Source organism: Chiloscyllium plagiosum, unplaced genomic scaffold, assembly GCF_037043375.1.
Source record: "Chiloscyllium plagiosum isolate Xiang-an unplaced genomic scaffold, Cpla_swu_hap1 HiC_scaffold_1, whole genome shotgun sequence".
Classification (NCBI taxonomy): domain Eukaryota; kingdom Metazoa; phylum Chordata; class Chondrichthyes; order Orectolobiformes; family Hemiscylliidae; genus Chiloscyllium; species Chiloscyllium plagiosum.
Window position 1 is genome coordinate 151,814,085 of NW_028270139.1, and position 22,426 is coordinate 151,836,510.

The 22,426-nt window shown below is 43.0% G+C and overlaps 1 protein-coding gene across 1 annotated transcript in view; it reads right to left on the reverse strand.

Moving 5' to 3' along the window:
* Positions 1 to 22,426, reverse strand: part of atrn (attractin) — a 412,972-nt gene that overhangs the window by 51,225 nt on the left and 339,321 nt on the right. The window contains exon 27 of the mRNA XM_087991640.1: positions 10,944 to 11,051. Coding sequence (XP_087847766.1) covers positions 10,944 to 11,051 — 108 coding nt within the window. The remainder of the gene's footprint in view (positions 1 to 10,943; positions 11,052 to 22,426) is intronic.

Here is a 22,426-nt window from a genome sequence, read left to right on the forward strand (position 1 = left end):
TCTGATTTGCTTTTCCAAAATACAGCACCTTGTATTTATCCAAATTAAACTCCAACTGCCACTTCTCAGCCCTTTGGCCTATCTGATCAATATGCCGTTATAATCTGAGGTAACCCTCTTTGCTGTCCGCTACATGTCCAATTTTGGTGTCATCTGCAAACTTACTAACTACACCTCCCATGTTCATATCCAAATCATTTATGTAAATGACAAAAAGCAGTAGATCCAGCACCAATCCTTGCGGCACACCACTGGTCACAGGCCTCAAGTCTGAAAAGCAACCCTGTACCACCACCCTCTGTCTTCTATCTTGGAGTTTGTTCTGTATCCAAAATGGTTACTTCTCCCTGTATTCTAACCTTGCTCAGTAAGTTAGCAGATGATACAATAATTCTTGGGGTGATCAATATTGACGAGGATATATGGACTTCAGTAAGGCATCCGACAAGGTTCCCCATGGGAGATTGGTTAGCAAGGTTAGATCTCACGGAATACAGGGCGAACTAGCCATTTGGATACAGAACTGGCTCAAAGGTAGAAGAGCTGGTGGTGGTGGTGGAGGGTTGTTTTTCAGACTGGTGGCCTGTGACCAGTGGAGTGCCACAAAGATCGGTACTGGATCCACTACTTTTTGTCATTTACATAAATGATTTGGATGTGAGCATAAGAGGTACAGTTAGTAAGTTTGCAGATGACACCAAAATTGGAGGTGTAGTGGACAGCAAAGAAGGTTACCTCAGATTACAACAGGATCTTGACCAGATGGGCCAATGGGCTGAGAAGTGGCAGATGGAGTTTAATTCACATAAGTGTGAGGTGCTGCATTTTGGGAAAGCAAATCTTAGCAGGTCTTATACACTTCGTGGTAAGGTCCTAGGGAGTGTTGCTGAACAAAGAGACCTTGGAGTGCAGGTTCATAGCTCAGAACAAAAAAAGGCAAGGGAATACATGATGAACAGAAGGAACCTGAGAAGTAGAGGGTCAGATGGACTACAAATCAGCCCTCTCCCAGTTGAGAATTTTGAAGTCAGGCCAATTCTCATCCTTTTCAATAAAAATTTTGAATTGAATAGAGGTATGAATACTATCCACTCACCCACTTGCCTAGCTTCATTATCTAATATGAAGTCCAGGACTGCTCTGTCTCTTATCGGGCCTTCTACGTACTGGCTGAAAAAGCTGACCTCGGTACATTTTAAGAATTTTGCTCCCTCCAAGCATTTTGCACAATGAATACCCCACTTCATGTTAGGGAAGTTGAAATCCCCTATCACTACCCTAATACTTTCTATTCTTCCCTGAAATTTGGCTACATATCTGCTCTTTTATTTCAATCAAATATAGTCCACTCCCAGCAATGCGATTCTCTCCAAAATAGCTTCACTGGAAGAGCCTTCTAACATCTCATCCTTCCTTTCTCCCTGACCAACATTGCGATACTTTCTTCACTTTTGTTACCTTCCATGTTTCAAGTGAAGATCCTGTACTCTGCAATATTGAACAGCCAGTCCAGTCTCTCTCTCAGTGAAGCCTGAATGATAGCAACAGCTTCGTACCCTAATGTTTTAATTTATGCCGTTACTCCATGCGCCTTGTTCCTCAGAATCCTAGCATTAATAAATACAATGTAATTATTGCAAAAGCCCCTTGTGCTTTATCTGGCCTACAATGTCTATGTCTTTTTTACTCACTTGCTGTCCCTTCCAATTTTGACCATTAATCTTCCCCTGCTGAACATTCTGGATCCCACCCTCTGCCAACTTTGTTTAAACACTCCCCAACAGCACTTACCAACCTCTTTGCAAGGATACTGGGCTGCATCCGGTTCAGATATAACCCACCCATCTTGTGCAGGCCCCACCATCCCCAAAGTCGGTCCCAAAGTCCCAGAAATCTAAAGTCCTCCCTCCTACACTCTCTGTCCAGTCACACATCTCCTATTTCTGTATTCAGTCGCATATGGCACAGAAAATAATCCAGAAATTACCAGTTTTGTTCAAGTTTGTGACTCAGTGACTTCAAGAAGCAGAGACAAGAACCACACTGGAGAAATGAGAGGGTAAGGCAGAGTAATAGTTTTACAGAGGATATAGCATCGCAAGTGAAAAGCGTGGTATCTTTGTTCCTTCAGTCAAGTTGTGTCCAATTTGGCTGCTCTGATAATCCTCAACTCCACTTTCTTGTCTCCATAATCCTGGATGACCTCACTGATTAAATGCTATCTAAGCTTTGAAAAAATTTAAGATCCAGTCTCAGCTGTGCTCGGTGGTTTAAAAAAAAATCACAAATTCACTGCGCTCTAAGAAAAAAAGTCCTCCTCATCTGGAACTTAAATGAGTAACCCTTACTTTGAGATTATCCCGTCTGGTTCAGGACTCTTCCACAAGCATATCAACCTCTCTGTATTAGAGTGGTGCAGGAAAAGCACAGGTCAGGCAGCATTCGAGAAACAGAAAAATCGACGTTTTGGGCAAAAGCCCTTCATCAGGAATGCCCAAAACGTTGATTTTTCTGTTCCTCCAATGCTGCTGCCTGACCTGCTGTTCTTTTCCAGCACCACTCTAATCTGGACTCTGATCTCCAGCATCTGCAGTCCTCACTTTTGCCTTATCAATCTCTCTATATCTACGCTGTCAAGTCCCCTAAGAATCATAGCTGAAAATGTGTTGCTGGAAAAGCGCTTGTGCCCGAAACGTCGATTCTCCTGTTCCCTGGATGCTGCCTGACCTGCTGCGCTTTTCCAGCAACACATTTTCAGCTCTGATCTCCAGCATCTGCAGTCCTCACTTTCTCCCCTAAGAATCATGTATGTTTCTGTCAGGTTTCCTGTTATTTTTCTAAACTTCAATGAGTACAGGCCCAAACTTTTTTTTTAAATATACTGGTGGGATGTTGACATCACTGGCTGGCCAACATTTATTGCCTGTCCCTAGCTGCCCTGGTGGTGGTGAGCTGCCTTCTTGAGCTGCTGCAGTCCAGAGGCTGTACGTGTATTTTCCTCACAAGAAAATCCTTCTAGGAATCACCATGGTGAACATTCTCTGATCAAAGTTTGTGCGAAGATTTGTAGCTCGGGTGCTCATTGTTGTGGTTCTGTTCGCCGAGCTGGAAGTTTTTGTTGCAAACGTTTCGTCCCCTGGCTAGGCGACATCATCAGTGCTTGGGAGCCTCCTGCGAAGCGCTTCTTTGATGTTTCCTCTGGTGTTTATAGTGGTCTGTCCCTGCCGCTTCCGGTTGTCAGTTTCAGCTGTCCGCTGTAGTGGTTGGTATATTGGGTCCAGGTCGATGTGTTTGTTGATGGAGTTTGTGGATGAATGCCATGCCTCTAGGAATTCCCTGGCTGTTCTCTGTCTGGCTTGCCCTATGATAGTAGTGTTGTCCCAGTCGAATTCATGTTGCTTGTTGTCTGCGTGTGTGGCTACTAAGGATAGCTGGTCGTGACGTTTCGTGGCTAGTACATCAACTAGCCACGAAACGTCACGACCAGCTATCCTTAGTAGCCACACACGCAGACAACAAGCAACATGAATTCGACTGGGACAACACTACTATCATAGGGCAAGCCAGACAGAGAACAGCCAGGGAATTCCTAGAGGCATGGCATTCATCCACAAACTCCATCAACAAACACATCGACCTGGACCCAATATACCAACCACTACAGCGGACAGTTGAAACTGACAACCGGAAGCGGCAGGGACAGACCACTATAAACGCCGGAGGAAACATCAAAGAAGCGCTTCGCAGGAGGCTCCCAAGCACTGATGATGTCGCCTAGCCAGGGGACGAAATGTTTGCAACAAAAACTTCCAGCTCGGCGAACAGAACCACAACAACATTCTCTGAGTTATGTCCAGTGTCAAATATATAAATCTATGCCAAAACTGTTCCCAGCAATCCAGATGTAATTTGACTTGTCTCAGCCTGCTCCTGCCCCACCGAACTCATCTCTGCATACCTCGACATGGTCCTGTCTCCCTTAGTCCAAGAACTCCCCACCTACGTTCAGGACACCACCCACGCCCTCCACCTCCTCCATGATTTTCGCTTCCCCGGTCCCCAACGCCTTATCTTCACCATGGACATCCAGTCCCTGTACACCTCCATCCCCCATCACGAAGGACTCAAAGCCCTCCGCTTCTTCCTTTCCCGCCGTACCAACCAGTACCCTTCCACTGACGCCCTTCTTCGACTGACTGAACTGGTCCTCACCCTGGACAACTTCTCTTTCCAATCCTCCCACTTCCTCCAAACCAAAGGAGTAGCCATGGGCACCCGCATGGGCCCCTGCTATGCCGGCCTCTTCGTTGGATATGTGGAACAGTTCATCTTCCGCAGCTACACTGGCACCACCCCCCACCTTTTCCTCCGCTACATCGATGACTGCATCGGCGCTGCCTCGTGCTCCCATGAGGAGGTTGAACAGTTCATCCACTTTACCAACACCCTTCCATCCTGACCTCAAATTCACTTGGACTGTCTCAGACTCCTCCCTCCCCTTCCTACACCTTTCCATTTTTATCTCGGGCGACCGAATCAACACGGACATTTACTATAAACTGACCGACTCCCACAGCTACCTAGACTACACCTCCTCCCACCCTGCCCCCTGTAAAAACGCCATCCCATATTCACAATTCCTTCGTCTCCGCCGCACCTGCTCCCAGGAGGACCGGATCCAATAGCGTACAACCCAGATGGCCTCCTTCAAAGACCGCAATTTCCCGCCAGACGTGATCGAAGATGCCCTCCACCGCAGCTCCTCCACTTCCTGCTCCACCCTTGAGCCCCGTCCCTCCAACCGCCACCAGGATAGAACCCCACTGATCCTCACCTACCACTCCACCAACCTCCATGTACAACGTATCATCCGCTGTCATTTCCGCCACCTCCAAACGGCCCCCACCACCAGGGATATATATCCCTCCCCTCCCCTCCCCTATCAGCGTTCCGAAAAGACCACTCCCTCCGTGACTCTCCCGTCAGGTCCACACCCCCCACCAACCCAACCTCCACTCCCGGCACCTTCCCCTGCAACCGCAAGAAATGCAAAACTTGCGCCCACACCTCCCCCCTTACTTCCCTCCAAGGCCCCAATGGATCGTTCCATATCCGCCACAAATTCACCTGTACCTCCACACACATCATTTATTGCATCCGCTGCACCCGATGTGGCCTCCTCTATATTGGGGGGACAGGCCGCCTACTTGCGGAACGTTTCAGAGAACACCTCTGGGACACCCGGACCAACCAACCCAACCACCCCGTGGCTCAACATTTCAACTCCCTCTCCCACTCCACCAAGGACATGCAGGTCCTTGGACTCCTCCATTGCCAGACCATAGCAACACGATGGTTGGAGGAAGAACGCCTCATCTTCTGCCTAGGAACCCTCCAACCACAAGGGATGAACTCAGATTTTTCCATTTTCCTCATTTCCCCTCCCCCCACCCTGTCTCAGTCAAATCCCTCGAACTCAGCACCGCCTTCCTAACCTGCAATCTTCTTCCTGACCTCTCCGCCCCCATCCTCACTCCGGCCTATCACCCTCACCTTGATCTCCTTCCACCTATCGCATTTCCAACGCCCCTCCCCCAAGTCCCTCCTCCCTACCTTTTATCTTCGCCTGCTGGACACACTTTCCTAATTCCTGAAGAAGGGCTCATGCCCGAAATGTCGATTCTCCTGCTCCTTGGATGCTGCCTGACCTGCTGCGCTTTCCCAGCAACACATTTTCAGCTCTGATCTCCAGCATCTGCAGTCCTCACTTTCTCCTCGTAATTTGACTTGTGCCTTGTATAGTTTTTGCAAGACTATCTTAGTTCTCCATATTCTTTTAAATAAAGACCAAAAATCTATTTGCTTCCCTATTACCAGTGAACTTGTATGAGATTTCTTTGTGATTCCTGCACAAAGACTTTCAAATCCCTGTACTGCAGATTTGTGCAGTCTTTTTCTATTTAAATAAAATTCAGCACCTCTATTCTTTCTGAAGTGCATAACCTTACACATTGATGCATTATATCTGCTAATTTTTTTCCCACTCACCTCTGCAGACACTGTCATCCTCACCATCTCAGAGAAATGTTTTTAATCAAAGTTGGAGAAAGTGGTAGATAATAGAGATTTTCAAATGAGAGGTGAAAGGAATGGTGGGTGAACACAAATTTGATGTTAAATTTAACACCCCACTTGAAAAACAGCACTCCACCATCACAATAACTCAAGCAAACATCAAGTGTAGAAACAGATGCTCTTCCATCCCACTTTAAGAGCCCTTATGAGTCAAGCAAAGACATAATGTTATAATTGAGAGCACATATTAATTATCCTAGATCACAGAATGCTTCCTACAGAAATAAGCCACTTAGCTTGCATCAATGTTTTTCTCCTTCAACCAGCTAGTTTATTTACACTCTCCTACTTGCTCTTCAACATGAACTCTGCTTCAACAGTTGTGACAGAGATATCCAAACCGAACCAGCCTCAAAAGTATTTCATTTAATTATCTTTGTCACTGAGGGTGGGCGGTGACAATGTTTGTGCCTTTTCTTCCTCTGTTTGATGGTAAATACCATATCTCAAAAGCTAATGGATGGATTTCAATTAAGTGTTGTATACTGATAAGGCATGGCTCAAGGAAGAACTGATTAGTTTTTGGCAAAGATGTCTGTAAATTTTATCTGTCTAAATTGAAAGGGAGGGAAAATTGATAGTTTACAAATGGTTTTATTTAGAACGCTGTGGATCATCTCAGCTACTGCAGTGGATTTGTCTTACTCTTTGATGTGTCACCATTTTTAGACATAATTACTGGTTTCAACAGACTGTGGCTCATCCTGATACTACATAGTGGTGGAAAGGCAGTTGAATATGGGATTCCTTAAAGCACATGCTTTCCATATTGATCCACCTGAGCTCAGATCTTAGTAATATGTCAAGCTTCTGCTACTGTAATTGAGTTTAAGCAGAGTTCACTGCAAACAAAGAAAGCAATTTTTCAGAATCAATATCAAGCCTAACTTTGAAAACTTTAAAAGTTACAGCTGAACAAAAAATAAGTTGGAAAAGCCACATCAATTTGTAGAATCAGAAATGAAATAACAGCATGGACCTTTGTGTCCAAGACAATCTCTGCAAGAGCAATTCACCTCATCCCATTCCTCTAAAACCTTTTATCCTGCAGACCTGGCATTTTTCTCTCAAGATAAATGCCAGTACACTTCCAGCAATTAAATAAAACAATGAAGCATTTAAAAATTCCTGAAAAAACAGGGGGTTAACACATGCAATGAGAATAAAAGTGAACTACCAACACAGGATATTTTGGAATGTCATTGATCTATCCTTCTTTCACTCCTGCACATCTTCATTACATAACCCACACTCCTAGCTTGATCCCGTCGACATAGGCTCAATGTACAGGTAAGTGAAACGTGCATTTGCAGGGCAACAAATTACACCTAACTACTCAAGCTTGTGCCTGTAAAGAGGGAATCAATTGTGTGCGAGTATATGCGAAAACATGACCCTGGGTCCATTAGATTGGTTAACTTATATGCTGTAATTTATGGTGGCCAACATCCTTTGAAAGCCATGATTGAATCTGCTTCCATCACACTATCAAGCACTGAGTTCCAGATCTTAACAACTTGTGTGAAAAGAAAGGTGACCCTGTGCTTGTCTCTTCACCAAAGGGAAGAGTTCCTAACAACTAATCTGTACAATTTCCCCAGGGCTTGAAATAGTTTGTTTAATGGCTAATTTTAAGACCACTTGAATTTCACAGTTTACAGAGACCAATTCACCATTTATCAAGGGAAAATCTATAATAGGCCGGGATAAAAGCAAATTACTGCGGATGCTGGAATCTGAAACTGAAAGAGAAAATGCTGGAAAACCTCAGCAGGTCTGCAGCATCTGTGAGTTTTGACAAAGGGTCAGTTAGATTCTAAACGTCAGCTCTTTTCTCTCCTTACAGATGCTGCCAGACCTGCTGAGATTTTCCAGCATTTTCTCTTTCAGCTCTATAATAGGCCATTTAGGAATTCTTTTGAAGGAAAGCTCCCTAACCCAAGACATCAAACAGGCCAGGAACAGAGGCTTCTGGTCTTTAAAAGTAACTGATATGCAGTTCACAGTGTTCTGCGAAATATTGAATGCATCTGTGTCCAAACTAGGGACATCTCTCATGGATCCTGGAGCAGTAGTAAATTGTTTAGAAATCGGTTCTTTCAGCTGTGTTTGCACAATTTGGGAGATGCTTGCTTCGGATTTTAAAAGAAATGGCTGCAAAGATAGCAAATGTGTTGTTTATAATCATTGAACTCCTGGGAAATGTCCAGTGAATCGGTAAACCATAAGTGTCACCCTCTATTCAGCAAAATGAAGCAGACAGAAAAGTACGTGCTCTTACGAAGGCAATTCCAGGATTTTGACTCAGCAACAGTGAAGGAACAGTGATATATTTCTAAATAAGGATAGTGAGTGGCTTGGGAGAGAACCTGCAGGGTGGTGGTGATTCCTATGTATCTGCTGCCTTTGCCCTTTTAGGGGAAGTGGTCTTGGAGTTGGAACATGCAGATTTAAGGATCTTTGGTGAATTTCTGCAGTTCAACTTGTAGATTGTACATACTGAGCATTGGTGGCGGATGGAATGAATGCTTGTGGATGTGATGCCAATCATATAGGCTATGTTGTCCTGAAGGATGTCAAGCTTCTGAGTGTTGTTACAGCTGCACCCATCCAGGCAAGTGGAGAGTACAGTATCACACTCCTGACTTGTGCCTTGTAAATTGTGAGCAAACTTTGAGGAGGTGAGTTGCTCATGATAATATGCCTGGCCTCTGACCTGCTCTTGTAGGCACTGTTTGTGGTGAGTCTAGTTGACCTTTGAGTCAATAGTAACCCCAAAGTTGTTGATTGTGGGGCATTCAGTGCTGGTAAGGCCAGTGAATGACAATGGAGAATATTTAGATTGTCTCTTATTGGAGATAGTCAATGCCTGGCTTGTGAGACACGAATGTTACTTGCCATATTTCAGCCCAAATTTGAACAGTGCCCTGACCTTTCTGCATTTGAGCATGGTGTGCTTCAGTATCTGAGGAGAAACAAATAGTGCTGAACATTGTGCAATTACTGACAGATATCCCCACTTCTGACTTTATTATGGAGCAAAGATCATTGATGAATAAGGTTTGGCCGAGGACACTATTCTGAGGAGCCCCGAAAGAGATGTTTTGGAGCTGAGATGACAAACCTCCCACAATCACATACATCTTCCCATGTGCCTGCCAAGTATGACTTCAACTGGTAGAGAGTTTGCCCCTTGACAGGCATCGATTCCAGTTTTACTCTCGGACTCCTTGAAGCCACACTTGGTAAAATGTCTTCATTTGGAGGTGCCAGTGTTTGACTGAGGTGGACAGGTGCATACAAGTAGTAGGACAAATCACTGCCTCATCAGTCTACTCCTGATCATCAATAAAGAGATAGAATGAGTCATCAATAGTGATATCAAGCAACTCTTGCTTAGAAATAAAATGCTGACTGGCGCTCAGCTAGGGCCACTCAGCTGCTGACCTCTTTACAGTCTTGGTTCAAACATGGACAAAAATGCTGAATTTCAGCGATGACATGAGAGTGACAGCCCTGGACTTCAAGGCAACGTTTTATCAAGTTAAAAATCACACAACACCAAGTTATAGTCCAATAGGCTTATTTGGAATCACTAGCTTTCAAAGCGCTGATTCCAAGGTGACAACCACCTGATGAAGAAGCAGTGCTTCGAAAGCTAGTGATTCCAATTAAACCTGTTGGATTATAACCTAGTGTTGTGTGATTTTTAACTTGCTGAAAATGTGTTGCTGGAAAAGCGCAGCAGGTCAGGCAGCATCCAGGGAACAGGAGAATCGACGTTTCGGGCATAAGCCCTTCTTCAGGATTTTAACTTGGTAAAGTGTGGCCTTCATGTCCAGGGCTGTCACTCTCATGTCATCGCTGAGATTCAGCATTTTTGTCCATGTTTGAACAAAGACTGTAAAAAGGTCTGCAGATGAGTGGCCCTAGCTGAGCGCCAGTCAGCACTTCATTTCTAAACAAGAGTTGCTTGATATCACTATTGATGACCGTGGCTGTGGTTAGCACTGCTGCCTCACAGCACCAAGAACCCGGGTTCGATTCCAGCCTTGGGTGATTGTCTGTGTGGAGTTTGCACATTCTCCCCGTGTCTGCATGGGTTTCCTCTGGGTGCTCTGGTTTCCTTCCACAATCCAAAGATGTGCAGGTCAGGTGAACTGGCCATGCTAAATTGCCCATAGTGTCAGGGGTGAATAAAGGGTAGGGGAATGGGTCTGGGTGGGTTACTCTTCGGAGGGTCGTTGTGGACTTGTTGGGCCGAAGGGCCTGTTTTCATACTGTAGGAAATCTAACCTAATCTAATCATGACCCATTCTATCTCTTTATTGATGATCAGGAGTAGACTGATGAGGCAGTGATTTGTCCTGCTTCTTGTATGCATGACATACCCTGGGCACATTGTCGGGTAGACACTCCTATATCTTATGTCACCAAAATACTTCATGAAAATCTAAAGGTCATATTTTCAATTGAAGTAAAATAAATGGTTATTCTTTAAATTTCTTTATTTGCTCACTTCCGTTCCTTCTTTTCCAGGGAGAAGTAGCCGAGCTCTAATAAATTAACTTAATAGTGCCATATTTGATAGCACTATTAAGTCTAGTATGCTATGCTAGTGGAGGGAATGAAGACAGGCAATGTTATGATAAGTTAAAAGCCCTATACCACAAATCTTAAACACTGGGTACAGCTGGACATTTTATAAAAGCTAACAAAAGGAACTAAATAAGCCAGTTACACAAGTAGAAAGAGTGATTTATCAACAGTTCATTAAAGCAATGGCAAACAAAGCAACCAATGCTTACCTTAATGCTTCCACCAATGAGATCAGGTGGCTCCTCTTCTGTCTCCAAGGCAACATTGATGGTGGCAAAAGGGCGACTGGCCATCTGCTGCATCTCACGTAGAAGTTGCTAGGAGACACAAATACACATAACAAGGTAAACAGCAAGCTCATGGTACCATTCTTAGCTATGCACCATGCTTCTCTAACAACCATCACTTTGGCTTCCAAATGGCATTACAGTCCATTTAGCACAGCAGGTATATCATCAGATACATTAAGGCTCTGCACCACACACCAAAATCCATGTTCCTTTGTAGCTGCTGCAATTTCTTTTCAGATGTGGGGGAGGGAGAAGGAATAGTCAGAGAAATAGAGAGAAAGAAAGAGAGAGTGTTACATCAAAAACTAACCTATGTTTATCTAAATGGTTCTATTTTGATTTGTGTATGTTATTTTTGTTGGCGGGGGGGGGGGGGGGGGGGGGGGGGGGGGGGGCCTCTGTTAGCTCTGTTGCTGGAGGTTGGATTGTGATGCGTGTTCAATTCCCGTACTGGCAGAGGTCACCACAAAAGTCCCACCTTCTCAACCAAGCCCTTCATCTGAGGCAAAATAGAGATCCAAACTTCAGACTTTGCAATTGTCCAACAAGCTCAAGGTTTTCTTAACTTGTTTGGATAACAAAGAGGGCTGTCAGATGGATGAGCTAACTGGTCATGGCACCATGATACAGGAAGCTGTTCAAAAGTGGGGAGTAAGATGTAATGTGGTAACAGTGCACAGTATACTGAGAGAGATTGGGAGTGAGGGCATCATGGTGACTCAGGTTAGCACTGCTCCCTCTCAGTGCCAGGGATATGTGTTCAATTTTAGTCTTGGATGACCGTGTGGAGATTCCCCATTTCCACATGTCTGTGAGAGTTTCAGCTCCAATTTCCTCCTCAGTCCAAAGCTATGCAGGTTAGGTGGATTGGCCAGGCTAAATTACCCATAATGTCTAGGAATGTTCAGGCTCGGTAGATTAGCCAGAGTAAATGAAGGGTTACAGGAATAGGGTAAGGGGACTGGGTCTGGGTGGGAACATCTTCGGAGGGAGAGTATGGACTCAATGGGCTGAATGGGATGCCATGATTGATACTGTTCTCTGCAACAAAGAGTAGCTGTGTTGTCTGACAGATTCCAGGACTTTATGGCTGAAGGCAAACTTGCAGTGGGGAAGGGACAATCCAATGGTCATAGGCCACATCAATACCAATGACACTGATAGGATGAGGAAAGAGGTTTGCCTCAGGGAAGTGTGAGAATTTGTGTGTTAAACTAAAATGCAGAACCTCAAAAGGTATCAATCTCTGAGCCTGTCTGAGCCACATGCAAATTGGAAAAGGATAAATATGATGTGAGAACTGAATGCATGGCTCAAAGATGAAGTCAGAGAAATGATACATAAGAATCAAGAGCATGGAAAGAGTCCCTTTGGCCCATCGTATCCACGCCATCAAGTACTGATCTAGACTTTGTCCTATTTTCCAGCACTTGGCCTGTAACCTTATATGCCATGACCCTTCAACTGGTCATCGAAATACAACATAAATGTTGTGATGGTTCCTGCTTCCACCACTCTTTCCAGCAATGATGTCCAAATATGTACCAAGCTCTGGGTGAAAAACAAAGTCTTCCTTAAATACCCTCTAAATATCCTGCCCTTTACTCAAATCTTTGCCCCTGGTTATTAATTCTTTTGCTAAGGGGAAAAGTTTCTTCTTATCTATGCCCATCATAACTTTGTAAGGTCAGATCACTTCCTCAGCCTTCTCAGCTCCAAGGAAAACAAGTCCAGCCTATCCAGTCCCTCTTCACAGCTGAAATATTCCATCCCAGGCAACATGGTGATGAATCTTCTCTGCACCCTCTCTAGTTGACACATGTAGGAAGGATGTGATGTGATTTCACTCACACAACACTCAACTCTGGCTTGACTAATGTTGCACACAGTTCCATTAGAGCCTCCCTGGTCTTGTATTCATGGCCTTGACTGTTAAAGTTAAGTACTCACATACCTCTTAACGATCTTATCCACCTGTCCTTTTGCTTTCAAGGATCTCTGGACTTGTGCACCAAAGTCCCGCTGATCCTTTGTACTTCCTAGGGTCCTACCATTAAACATGTACTCCCTTAAATTGCTAGCCTTCCGAAATGCATCTCTTAATACTTTGCTGCATTACATTCCATTGTCATTGCTCAGTTTATACTGCTCTTATCTAACACTTTCCTCCTGCCACAGCACCAATTTTCGTGTCATTGGTGGACTTACTGATCACACCTTTACATGCCTGTCAAGATCATTAATGTACACTACAAATAGCAAGAAACTCAGCAACAAATCCTGTGGTATGCGACTGGACACAGACACAAAAACATCTCTCAACCATCGCTCTCTACTTTCTGCCACTAAGACAATTTTGGATCTAATTTGCCAAATTGTCCCAGATTCCACCCCTTCCTCACTAGTCTCCTGTGCTAGACCTTGTCAGAAGCCTCACTGAAGTCCATATCAGACACCATCCACTGCACCCACTCTCAGCTGCGCAACTAGTCATCTCCTCCAAATTTTCAATCAAATTTGAAAGACATTCTCTGTACCTAGTAAAGCTTTGCCTTTCCAAGTGGAAATTAATTCCGTTTTTCAGAATTTTCTCCAATAGTTTCCCTTCCACTGATGTTAGGTTCACTGGCATCTTTCCACCTCCACCTTAAAATATTCAAACACATTAAAATATCTATCAAGACACAGATTTTCCAAGTTATACAACCCTGAAAGTGAAAAATATTTTTCATGTATGTCCTAAAAGGATGACCCCTAATTCTAAAATAATGTCCCCTTGTTCTGGAGTCAAAAGAAACATCTTTTCCACATTCACTTTGTCAAGACCATTCAGGATCTTATAAATCATACAGCCCCTGACTCTTCTAAACATGAGACACGAGAAGCCCAGCCTGTCTAACCTTTCGTCATGAGACAATTCATTCATTCCAGTTATCAGTTACAGTAACATTCCTCTGAACAGCCTCCACTGCATTTACATTCTTCCTCAAATAAGGAGATCAAACCTGCACACAATATCTAACATGTGTCCTCACCAATGCCGAATTGAGAAGCCAAGGAATTTTTTTCCCCAGCAGGGAGCACAATTCTAGAATTCTCTACCTAAAAATTATGGAGGCTAGATCAAAAAAAGGAACTTCAAAACAAATTTAGATTGATAGACTTTTGAAATAGGGAGTTGGTGGCAATGTTGAGCTGGCATTAAAGAGGAACTGAAACCTGGAGCAGGTTTGAAGGGTCGAAAGGCCTCCTGCTCCTGTTCATTTTACTTAGGTGCTTATAACTCAGTAAGATTTAAGATAGCCAAAGAAAAAAGGACAAAGTTGGACCAGAAGATAAGGTTTTGAATTGTGGAAGGCCAATTTTAACATGATAAGACAAGATCTAGCCAAGCTGGACTAGGAGCAGCTATTTGAGGGAAAATCAGAAGAACAGTTAGGAGACTTTCAAAGAGGAAATCGTGAGATTGCAGGGCCAATAAGTTCCTGAAAATGTCACCGTGAGACCAAAAATGTAGAGACCTTTTATTGCAGCAACGCATCAGCAATATTCATGTCACTCCTGCACCCTTCACCTAAGCACATTGTAGTTGTTCATGTCTTCAGCTTGGGTTTTCGGGGCATACATGAACAGGGTATGTCTTGAACTAATCGGATTGAAGAAAAGTGGAACAAAAAGTGAGAACGTTGAGATGTTGGCTAAATCAGAGCAGGTGAATTCAGCGCCAAGAGGAAAGGCACAGAAACAGAAATGAAGACAAGGACAAAACACCTGGACCTAAAATCCCTAAAAAATAAATCAAGGTAATTAATACTTCGAGTAGTAGTAGGAGGAATTGCTAAATTTTCAGTGTCAGAGGGGTTGACTGGCATGGTTAGAAATCAGTTTTTTAAAGAGTTTGTATCTGGTTGAAATGAAAAGACAACTTTCTGTGTTGAGTTTACCATATAAATACAACACATTCATACAATAAACTATAACTTTCATGAAGTTGACAGGGGTGCAGCACATCTCAGACAGCAATTTATTAAATTTCACATTTAACCATGCTCACTTCAAATTGCTATACCAACTGCACATGTATACAAGAAAAAACAATCATCCTTAATATTATAACAGTAAAATCTGGCTGTCAACATTCAGTTTGAACATTTAGAATAAAAAATGAAGTACTGAAGAAAAGTTTCAAACCAGGTTAAAATATCTGAGCAAATTTATCGTGTTATCAGAGAAATGTTGCAGTTCTGTTAGGTTAAGTGGCCTTTTTGTATGTTGTAGAATTCTGCACTTCATGTGGAACTGAAAGGTTGAGCAAGTAATATTCCAAAACATGAAGTTGCATAAGAAATCAAAGATATCCATCGTTGGATAAATTCCAGGAACCTAATCTGACAACGTTTTTCAAATGATAGATCATACATATTGCTTTAAGCTGTCACACTGAAGTATGGGCAGCATCTAGACATGAACCTCATGCCAGAAAAGTTATACAAGTTGAACTGTTTTTGGAACGAGTTAACATTTGAGTAAAATACTACTTGGAATGAGCAGAGAGAAATAAAACAAAACCCCACTAAGGATAGCAAAAATCAAAATTGTGAATGGAAGCTTTGAACCTCTTTGGATTAGAAGGCACAATTCAAGAGCAGCAGCCTCAAGACAATTTTTCCTCTCTCTCACAGGGCATCACTGCAAAGGCAGATTGAATAAATCAGGAGGTGCAGTGATCATACTGATTATCTTATCTACTATACACTAAGCAACTACAACAACTTGCCATTGGTATTTTAAATCATAGAAGCACAAAATAATCAAAGTCATTGACAACCTCTGACTTTGATTTTTAAGGTAAATTTGTTCCTTGCCCTGCTTGAGCCAGGTAAAGTGAATGAATCATTTTCATATGGCTTTACTGAGCCAATACACACTTTCTAATTCGACTGTTAATGGTTGCTTTTCTTGTCAAAGTGATTGATATCCATACATTTAATTCTTGAATCTCATTAAACTTTGACAAGTTTGCCAGAAATCAGTTGCTTTCGCACTTTTCAATTAAGCAGAGGAGCAATGTACATGATTTTGTTTAACTGAATTTTAAAAAAACAACATTCATACTCTGTTGGAACCTCAATTATTGGCAAGAATTCTAAGGCAGTGAACAGACGAGTGGGAGTCAGGACTCCAGCAACTCAGGAGTTGTAGCTTTGGGCCTTGGAAAATAACAATCTAATCTAACGACCCTGCTGTTTTCTACATTTTATAAACTAATGGCTATTAAAGCTCAAGCAACCAGCTCCCCAGAGTGCTTACTGCATTGTTGTAGTGGTGAGAAGAAATTGATTCATGGAAAAGGAACCACACAAATCAAGCCCTCCGACACAAAACACAGCTCCATAACAATTACAGGGAACTGTCAAATTGAACTAACTTTAGCTGGAAAAGACGACATGGAACTTCTGAATATTATCCCCAAAAGGAAGCAACTTCTCAGAAGCTGAGAGGGAAATGAGGAAAGATGGGAGAAAGGTACCAAAACAGAGGGGCATAACTCCTCTTGAAATGCAAACTTCTATGGATGATGAGAAAAGTATAATTTTACCAAAAACCTCAGGCTGCACAAGTGCTATAGATAAAGAAGAGCCAGTAGATATTCTGTACTTGAGATTTCCAGAAGACAATCAACATATCAATTCAAATGTTATTGTGGAAAATAAAAGCTTATGGTGCAGAGGATAATATATTGGAATAGTTGGAGATTGGTTCACTAACAGGAAGAGAGCAGGCATCGGTCTTAAAAATTATGCCCCCCTCGTGATAGCCATTTCCGTCATGGGAAGGAGTCTCCGGCTATCCACTCTATCTATGCCTTACACCTTGTACACCTCTATCAAGTCACCTCTCAGCCTTCTTCGCTCCAATGAGAAAAGCCTTAGCTCCCTTAACTTTTCTTCATTAGACATGCCCTCCAGTCCAGGTAGCATCTTTAGATTACTTACTTACAGTGTGGAAACAGGCCCTTTGGCCCAACAAGTCCACACCGACCCGCCGAAGCATAACCCACCCAGACCCAGATCCATTCCCCTACATTTACCCCTTCACCTAACACTACTGGCAATTTAGCATGGCCAATTCACCTAATCTGCACATTTTTGGATTGTGGGAGGAAAGCGGAGCACCCGGAGGAAACCCACGCTGACACGGGGAGAATGTGCAAACACCACACAGTGAGTCGCCTGAGGTGGGAATTGAACCCGGGTCTCTGACGCTGTGAGGCAGCAGTGCTAACCACTGTGCCACCAGCCATTTATTGTCACTTGTCTTTATGAAAGTACAGTGAGATGTGTGTAAGTTGCCACAATTTGGCACAATTTTAATTACAGAAATTATTTTTAAAAATTGAGACAAAGTTCGCCATTTGCTAGGCTGCTAGATTTGTGGAGACGCTATGGGATTCTGCCCCAAAAGCTGCCCCTGAGGCCCCCAAAACAAAGATTTCCGAACCAGACCCACCATGCTGCCACTGCCAGGAGAAAGGGACCAGACCCACCAACAACCTGGCCAAAGGTCTTGTCAAGTAGGTGGATTTAAAAGCTAATCTTAATAGGGGAAGGGATGGTGGAGGGGCAAAGGGGTTCAGGAATTATAATTAGAATCCCTACTGTATGGAAACAGGCCATCTGGCCCAACAAGTCCACACTGGCCCTCTGAAGAGTATCCCACCCAGACCCACTCCCCCACCCCATCACTCCAAACCTCCCCCGATCAATGCACCCAGCCTACACATCCCTGAACACTATGGGCAATCCAGCACGGCCTTTTCACCTGACCTGCACATCCCTGGACTGAGGAGGAAACCGGAGCATCCGGAGGAAACCCACGCAGACCTCTGCACCCTCTCTAAAGCTTCCGCATCCTATAATGAGACAACTAGAACTGAACATAAAATATTCCAAGTGTGGTCGAACCAGGGCTCTACACAGCTGCAGTACAACCTCATGACTCTTAAACTCAATCCCCCTCTAATTAAAGTCTATACACCGTATGCTTTCTTAACAACCGTATCAACTTGGGTGGCAACTTTGAGGGATCTGTGGAAATGGACCCCATGATCCAGCTGTTCTTCCACACTGCCAAGAATCTTGCCTTTAATCCTCTGTTCTGCATTCAAATTCAACCTTCCGAAATGAATGACTTCATATCTGAACTCCATCTACCACTTATCAGACCACTTCTGCAACCTGTTGGTGTCCTGTTGCAACCAAGAACAGCCCTCCACACTATCCACAAGTTCACCAACCTTCATGTCACCAGCAAACTTATTAATCTTCCTCATCCAAATCATTTATAAAAATCACAAAGAGCAGAGGTCCAAGAATCAATCCCTTTGGAACACTAATGGTCACCAAGCTCCAGACTGAATACTTCCCATCTACCACCACCCCCTGTCTTCTTGTCAAAATAGCCAGTTAGCTTTGTATTCAGGCAGCCAGATTTCCCTGTATCCCATGCCTCCTTACTTTCTGAATGAGTCTACCATGGGGAATCTTATTAGACGCCGTGCTAAAATCCATGTACATCATATCTACTGCTCCAACTTCATCAATGTGTTTTGTAACATCCTCAAAAAATTGAATAAAGTTTGAGAGGCATGACCATCCCTTCACAAAGCCATGCTGACTATCTCGAATCAAACAATGATTTTCCAAGTAATCATAAATCCTGTCTCTCAGAATCCTCTCCAATACCTTGCCCATGCCTGATGCAAGACTGACTGGTCTGTAATGCCCAGGATTATCCTATTCCCTCTCTTAGAGTCATAGGTCTTTTTCCATGCTGTACATCTCTTCGGTCCAACCCGCCCATGCCGACCAGATATCCTAACCCAATCTAGTCCCACCTGCCAGCACCTGGCCCATATCCCTCCAAAACCTTCCTATTCATATACCCATCCAAATGCCTTTTAAATGCTGCAATTGTACCAACCTCCATCACTGCCTCTGGCAACTCATTCCATACACATACCACTCTTTGTGTGAAAAAGTTTCCCCTGATGTCTCTTTCATATCTTTCCTCTCTTACCCTAAACCTATGCCCTCTAGTTCTGGACTCCCCAACCCCAGGGAAAAGACTTTGTTGATTTATCCTATCCATGCCCTTCAAGATTTTATAAGCCTCTATAAGTTAAGCCCAACATTTGCAATCATCTGGCACTACTCCTGTGGACAGTGAGGATGCAAAAATCATTGCCAACTGTGCAGCAATCTCTTACCTCGCTTCCCGTAGTAACCTAGGTATATCCCGTCTGGCCCAGGGGATTTATCTATTCTTATGTTTTTCAAAGTTCTAGGTATATCCTCCTTCCTAACATCAACCTGTTCTAGCATATCAGTCTGTTTTAAGCTGTCCTCAGATTCGCCAAGGTCCTTCTCAGTACAGAATCTTAAAGCAAAGTATTCATTAGGGGGCATAATTTTAAGGTAATTGGAGGAAGGTTTGGTGAAGATGTCAGGGTAGGTTCTTTTACATAGAGTGGTGGGTGCATGGAAGGCACTGCCAGCAGTGGTAGTAGAGTCAGATACATTAGGGACATTTAAGTGATTGTTAGATAGGCACATGGAAGACAGTACAATGAAGGGTACGTAGGTTAGTCTGAGCTTAACGTAGGATAAAAGGTCGGCACAATATCAAGGGCTGAAGGACCTGTACTGTGCTGTACTATTTTATGTTCTATGAGTAATTTTCTGATTGGCGAGATGCGATGAGTGGTTTGCCATAACGATCAGTGCTGGAACCTTGACTGTTTACAATTACATGAATGATTTGGATGAAGGAACCATTAGGTATGGCTGCTAATTTTTTGATGACACAAAGACAGGTAGGAAAACAAGTTGTGAAGATGGCAAAATTACAAAAATAGGTATGTTACATGACGTGGCAAATACAATACAATGTGATAAAATCAATGAATAATTCTGGCAGCAAGAACTTAAAAAAATTATTTAAATGGTGAGAGACTGCAGAGGGATCTGGGTATCCTTGTGCATGAATAACAAACGCTGACTATACTGCTGCAGCAAACTTTGTTTTAATTGACACCTTATGAACTGGCACTCTCAACAAACCGGCAAAAATTACTGCAAAGTGTTATTCTAATTATTATAATTTTTAAATTTATTTACCTCAAGATAAATATACTTGCTGTTTAATTGAATGGCCACATGAAATATCCACAGTTGATTCAATTCCGAATCAATTTCTCCTGAAATACTGCGATGTCCAAGCAGCCAGTTGAGGTTGTGAGTGAGAAGGCTCTCTGCCGGTCAGTTTTATTTTAGGTGCATTATTATTTAAATGATTTATGCTATAAGTGAAGTTTAAATGATGTGTATATCCCTTGCATTACATTTCTATTCATTAATGAGTGTTCTTACATTGATTATATAAATCTCTTAATTATCTGGAATATTTGATCAATCAGCACACTCCTGGTTCCATAGGTGCCAGATATAAATAACTTTCCTACACACAGGAAACTTAATGGAATATTATCATTTATTGTGAGGAAAATTAAATTGGGAAATTTGCAGGTCACAAAAGTTGGCTTGGCAGTTGGTAGGAAAAGCTGGTTGCTAATTGTTGAACAACAACAAATAGAATTCATTCTGGAGATGTGTGAGATACTGCATTTGGGCAGACAAATAAAGCTAGACAATATACAATAAATGGGAGCATAATGAAAGGGATAGAAGGAGTGAAAGATCTTGGAGTGCATGGCCACAGGTCCTTGGAGGTGGCAGGATAGGTCAATAAGCTAAGCATATGGAAGGTTTTCTCTGAGTGGACAAAGCGTAGAACACAATTGTAGAGAGGTTATGCTGGTACTGTACAAAATACAGATTAGACCACATGTGGAACTGTATCTACAGTTCTGGCAATCTGGTCACATGAGAGGAAGGATAGAATTGCTCTGGACAAAGTAGGGTGGAAATTTACAACAATATTACTAGAGTTTGGAAGAGCATTAATGAGTTAAAATTAGATAGGCTAGGGTTATTTTCCTTGGAAAAAAAAAGTGGTGATTTAATTAAAGCATACAAAATTGAGGGGCCTAGAAAGAGTAGATTAAAAAAAATCTGTTTTTCCGAGTTGAGAGGTCTATTGCAGGGAGCAGATTTACCAAATAATTGGAGGAGAAGAAGTTAGGAAAATCTTTTACACACAAAGCATGGTGCGTATGAGGAAAGACTGAGAGACTTGGGTCTGTTCTCATTGGAAAGAAGACGGCTAAGGGGGGATTTGATAGAGACATACAAGATGATCAGAGGATTAGATAGGGTAGACAGTGAAATACTTCTTCCTAGGATGATGACGTCAGCTTGTATGAGAGGCACAACTACAAATTGAGGGGTGATAGATTTAAGACAGATGTCAGAGGGAAGTTCTTTGCGCAGAGAGTGGCAAGGGTGTCAACTCAGCCACATTAGGGAGATTTAAACAATCCTTAGATTAGTACATGGATGATTTTGGGATAGTGTAGGGGGACGAGCTGAGAATAGTTCACAGGTCGGCGCAACATCGAGGGACGAAGGACCTGTACTGCGCTGTATTGTTCTATGTATCTGCAATTTGCTGTCCATTTTTATGATAAAGGTAAACCCGCTCAACTCATTGAAAAGGTACTACACAAAAAAAACCAAAGAACTGCAGATGCTGGAAATCAGAAACAGTAACAGAAATTGCTGGAAAACCTAAGCAGGTCTGGCAGCATCTGTGAAGAAAGCAGAGTTGACATTTTCGGTCCAGTGACCTTCCCTCAGAAACGGGAACTGGACCTTTCTGAAAGATGATCAGTGGACGCACAACATTATCGCTGCATTCTCCGTAGATGCTGCCAGACCTGCTTAGTATTTTCAGCAATTTCCATTATTATCATTGAAAAGGTACCTGGATTTGCAGCTGAAATCTTGCAATCTGCAAGGCCATGGTGCTGAAAAGTCAGGCAGCTCATTTCTCCTCCTTGGTTAGCACAGATGAAAGTGGATAATTCCTGAAGAAGGGCCTGTGCCCGAAACGTCGAATCTCCTGTTCCCTGGATGCTGCCTGACCTGCTGTGCTGTTCCAGCAATAAAGTTTCAACTTTGATCTCCAGCATCTGCAGACCTCACTTTCTCCCTGAAAGTGGATAATAGTCAGCCTAGGAGAATGAATATGCTAATGGGAACTGTTCGTGGTTAACAATGGGTTACCACCTTGTTCCCTGACCAACATCTCTGTGTCAGCCTTGCTGCAGTGCTCCAGCTATACTAAGCTTTATGAACAGCACCTCTTTTTCCACTTGGAAACCCCACAGCCTTCGAGAATCAAAATTGAGTTCAACAATTTTAAGGCTTGAGGCACTTTCT